This window comes from Microtus ochrogaster, linkage group LG2 (genome assembly GCF_000317375.1).
Source record: "Microtus ochrogaster isolate Prairie Vole_2 linkage group LG2, MicOch1.0, whole genome shotgun sequence".
In the NCBI taxonomy this organism is placed as follows: domain Eukaryota; kingdom Metazoa; phylum Chordata; class Mammalia; order Rodentia; family Cricetidae; genus Microtus; species Microtus ochrogaster.
In genome coordinates, this window is record NC_022028.1 from 13,609,325 (window position 1) to 13,614,271 (window position 4,947).

At 46.0% G+C, this 4,947-nt stretch overlaps 1 protein-coding gene across 3 annotated transcripts in view; it reads right to left on the reverse strand.

Annotated features, from left to right (window-relative positions):
* Positions 1-4,534, reverse strand: part of Adgrb3 (adhesion G protein-coupled receptor B3) — a 704,417-nt gene extending 699,883 nt beyond the window's left edge. Inside the window, exons 1-2 of one of the 3 annotated variants that reach the window (XM_026785468.1) lie at positions 4,195-4,534; positions 787-1,558 (exon numbers count right to left, since the gene is read on the reverse strand). In XM_026785468.1, coding sequence (XP_026641269.1) covers positions 787-1,543 — 757 coding nt within the window. In that variant the 5' untranslated portion in view covers positions 1,544-1,558; positions 4,195-4,534. The remainder of the gene's footprint in view (positions 1-786; positions 1,559-4,194) is intronic. The other 2 variants (XM_026785467.1, XM_005359883.3) reach the window with 2 other exon arrangements.
* Between the last annotated feature and the right edge of the window lie 413 nt (positions 4,535-4,947).

Here is a 4,947-nt window from a genome sequence, read left to right on the forward strand (position 1 = left end):
TCTCTCTCTCTCTCTCTCTCTCTCTCTCTCTCTCTTTCCATATCACCATATCAACAACGGACCAAGAAAGTATTGAGAAACGACTTGCAAGAAGCAACTTGGTGGTTTAGAATCTGTCTGTGCCTTCACTGCCACCACCCCCTCCTTTCTGCTGGAGACTTCAGAGGTGGAGACCCAGGGAGCTGTGGCTTCCAGTGTGTTTGTCTTGCCTGGCCAAAGACTACACATAGGGATGTATTGTGCAAAATTCTCTCCACAAAACAAGGACCTGGGTAAAAACGGTCCCTCTTGACTTCAGAGACAGGCAGTCTCAGAGTCCACAGAGGCTTTCTGTTGAGTGTTTCCTCAAGTCACAGGGAGAGGAGAGAGGGCGAGAAACAGGTGAAAGGAAGGGAAGAGGACATTTGCTGGACTTGATCAGAAGGAAGTTTGTATATGCATTTACCCTTAGGAGCATGTGTGGATTCCTAGCCTGCACAGAAGCACACATTTCCTCATTAACCCTTAACACAACTGGCTTCTCATTTCTATATCTCTCTGCTCCTGAACATTCTCCCCAGACTTCCAGAGCACTCTGCTGAGCTGCCCATCTCCTCCACTTGTCTCTAATGTCATGAAGGTTAAACCTAGTTTCAGAGCCCTTCAACAGTGAAGACACAAATAATCAAATTACTTCAAAGCTGACAGAATAAATTAGGCTGAAGTAGTGATCCAGCAAGGGTTACTTCCATGCAAAGTTTTCCCCACCCCCCCAGCACCCATTTCCCCCTTTCTCTGGGCACTTACCTTCTTTGGGTGGTCTTTTAGCCTCCCTGGTCAGATTGCAGACTTGAGTAGTTTGCAGCTCCTGAGTCAGGCAGCCCTCTGTCTGCTCATTCAGGGGTAACACGACGTTATTCAACAAAACCAGCGACTGGTCATCAATTCCCCACTCTCCCAAATGCTGAGGGCAGGTGCACTTTGTGTACATGATTCCACAAGCCTCTGTTCTCCCATTTTCTGATTTTAAGCAACTCTCCAACCAAGTGCATAAGACATGGCAGCCAAACTGGCTTGGGCTCACCTTGTTCAGTACCAAAAACTCAAAAAAAGATTTCTGATCTTCTTCATTCTTTTTCTGTAATCCTGGAAAATCAGTTGGAAATACTCGACGTATCTGAATAAAATTTTTATCATACTGTAGAAAAACAAAAGCATTCTTGGAACTGCAGAGTTGCATTATTGAATGGTTCTTTCTCAAAAGATCCTTTATTTTTTCATGGGAAAAATGATCAAACTGATAAGCCAGAAGGGAAAAGTTAGAGCAGCTAAGGTCTTTTTTGGAAAATTTCAGGTAAATGCTATATTTGGTTGGATCTGGATTTTCCAGCGTCCAAGTGCAGTTTGTAAAGTTTTTGGGAAACATTTCACTTACAGAATAGGATCCATAAATGACTCCCTTCACCAAAGTTGAACACCAGAAGTCTTGGGCAGCATTAAATCCAAACATAACCAGGAGATAGGTGGAAAATATATAAATCAGCAGGTTACGAACAGCCTTCATCCTATGTCATTTGGCCTGTAAAAATGGCAGCGGAAGTGAAAAGCAAGCAGAAGACCACAGGCATTGAGAAAACAAAACCCGTCCAATATTACAGCCAGCTGTTTTCAAGATTTCCGTAAAAAGCCCTTTTTAAAAGAAGGGCAGGTGATTTTTATTTTATAACGCCAGGAAATTACCAGTTGCCGTGCGAACAGCGCCCTCACGTGGCTACTGGCGATGAACAGATTCTCCACGTTCAATATAAAAATAACATTTAATAGATTATTAATAGTTATGTCCTAATTCATCCACCAGGGTTTCCTGCACATCCATTATCAATCTACCAAGTGAAGCGGGACAACTGGCTTCCTGGAGTAACCTACATGTTAATTGCTGAGATACTGGACTCAAGTTCCCCAGCCTTTTCCTCTCCCTCCTTCTTCCGCCTGCGGTAAACACCACCACACAGAATCTAATCTGATAATCCGGGAGCAGCTGTCACGGCATCATTTCTTTACTCTTTAATGTGAAAAGTAATCACGATAAATTATAGCCACAGCTTTAAAGGCACAAACGATCATGGGTTCCAGATGGAGCATCGTCTCCCAAATGCCCCTACTTGCCTTTGCAGGGGGCACCATGTGAACTGATGAGAAATGCCCGTGCAAAAACATGGGCATTCGTGGGGACTCATAGGACAGTAAAGCCAGCGTCTGGGAAGGGCACAGATGGACAGACACAGGAAAGTCCTGATGTTGAGCATCGCCACTGAGGACAAGATTTGAGGCAGTCATTTCTTTTGACATGCCCTCATGGGATGCATAAAGTGGATCACTGTATTAGTATCTGTATCCAAAGGCAATGTGTGTGGGGAGGGGGATCCCAGAACTGCACTCACTGAGCTCCCTCCAGTCTTTGAATGTTCTCTCTAAATTGTGGTTGTCTTATCTAGCATTATCTCCTGTAAATTAGGATTTACACATTATAGATATAAAAACTGGTACCTTGCCCCCTATTGCTCTCAATAACTGAATTTCTGCCTTTCAAACAAGTGCTCCAGAGCTCTTCTTTTTTTTTTGTTTTTATCCATTATCAAAGCATCCTCGATTAGATTTATCTCTGTAAGCTGTTATCCCAAAATAACTTGAATATTTTTCAGCTTTAACCTTTACGAAGTTATTTCTCAGAATAAATGACAGTGCTTTTTTTTTTGCCCAGCCTTTGAACTGATGAAAGTGATGTCAAGTTAATTTTAAAAGGCTTTAAGCTGAAGTCTTTTCCACTGTTCTATAAGAAGAAATATTCAGACAGACATATAGACAGTTAAAGAGTTCCCATGCCTGCTCTGTCTGGTCCTCTTTGAGCCAAAGCACAAAACCTTCTTTGCCATTGCATAACACACCAACACATGCACTCCCAATCCAATGACCAAAGTCACTGAACATATCTGCATTTTATAGATCATTATTCAAATAGTATGTCTTGACAGAGGCCAAACTGCCCCAACTGTAAATCTCTATATAGCAGCAGTCTAAAATAACACAGGAGCTGACAGGACTACCAGAACAGTGTTTTCTCTTCCAAACCACAGCGCAATGAGGAATGCCTTTTCCAGTTGAAAAATAAAGGCAATGATCTTTTAGAGATCAAAAGGTGTGTTTAGGAAAAAAACTGGAAACAGTCTCCTCCGCGTGTGTAAGAGCGTGTGTGTGTGTGTGTGTGTGTGTGTGTGTGTGTGTGTGTGTGCTGTAGCACTTCGCAGGCAATGCAGGTCTGCGCAGTGTTCTTCAGGATAGAGTGTAGGCGTTGAAAGCCAATGTGACAGTAAGTGTCTAAATTAGGAATTCCAACCATGAAAGGGGGCTTCATTTTATAATCAGGAACTCAAAAGGAGGTCGTAGTTCTTTTCCTTATAAAATCGATATTTCTGCTTCCATTTATTTGACAATGCATGTCTGCAATACTGTGCTTATCAGTGATGAGAAAGAGTAGGAACGAGCTGCTTTCACATCCCTCTTGAGCAGGCACCCTTCACGGAAAGCTCTTCATTTTTAATCAGTCTTGGTGGAGGAAGTCTTGAATTTTCTTCCAAATAATAATAAATATGAATCATTGAACTGCCCCCCCCACCCCCACTGCAGGGCCTGTTCAAACAACTGTATGTCTGTCTACGGAAAATAACGGGCCAGGGGTTGGCTAAGGGATGGTCACCAAGGTCTCCAGAATGCTGTATTTATTTATTTATTTGGCTCTTGCTGAGAGGTAAACCAGCACTGAGTTTAGCTATTTTCAAAACTGATCTTCTGGGTGACACTTTAGTTTAGCCGAACATAGACGGCGCCATCACTCCACTGATTTTTTCCCCCACTAGAAGACCCAGTCCTACTGGATCCTAACTTCCTTTTAACCTACCCCCCACCCCACCGCTAAAATTATCTCAATCACGCACGAGTTGCTAGATTTTCTGGGTCTCTCTCCCTATTCCTTCCCACCCAGCTCACCTCTTCAAAACCAGAGACTTCTCTTAACTTTTCAACTGCGGCGTTTAAGTAAGCTCAGAATCTCTCCATCCGCCAGCAACAGCCTTGACTTCCCTCCCCACAAAAACTGATTCCAAGCTTCTCCGGGGCGACCCCAGAAGACAGAGGTGACCCCGAGGCCCCCTTCCTTACCTTCCACTCCGAAAGCTCCGGGAGGCTTTTGGTCTAAGACACCAACACAGGCACGGGTCCCAACAACAGTGACGGAGAGACTCCCCTTCGGTCCCAATCACCGTTGCCCATTTTTCCCCCGGCTCAGCTTCAAATAACAGGATTTATTATTGGGGAAAAAATGCACGCATACGAGAAGCAATGAGGGGGGACATAAGAAAAGGGGGTACCCAGTGGCCAGAGCCTTGCGCCTTCTCCAAGTGAATGAAGCCTCCAAAGGAGAGCCGGGGAGAGGCCCCCAGAAGGGGGTCTCGACAGAAACAACAAACAAAAAAACAAAAAACAAATAACAAAAATGGAAGTGGATTAAGAGCGCAGATGTGTTTTCCCAAACCCACCTCCCCCCACCCCCCCACAAACGGATTGGCCAAGAAGCCAAAAAAGCGCTGAGAAGTGGCCGCCGGCGGCGGCGGCTGAGGCTGCGGGCTGGGCGGCGGGCTGCTAACAGGAGTGCTCCCGGCCGGTGGCGAGGCTGGAGCTGGAGCCTGCTGCTCGGTGCACCCTCCTCCCTGGCCCTCCTCCCTGCCAGGTACCGATAGACCGAGCGCGGCTGACGAGCTGAGGCAAAAAATCCTGGGCTGGCGACGTCGGGAGGCAGTGTGAATGCCCGGCAAGGAGGGAGGCGCGCGAGGGCGCGATATAGTAAAGCTGTGTGTCGGGCGTGCGCGCCGGCGCGCGGCGCTCGCTCTCCCCGGGGCTGCGCGCGCGATGGGG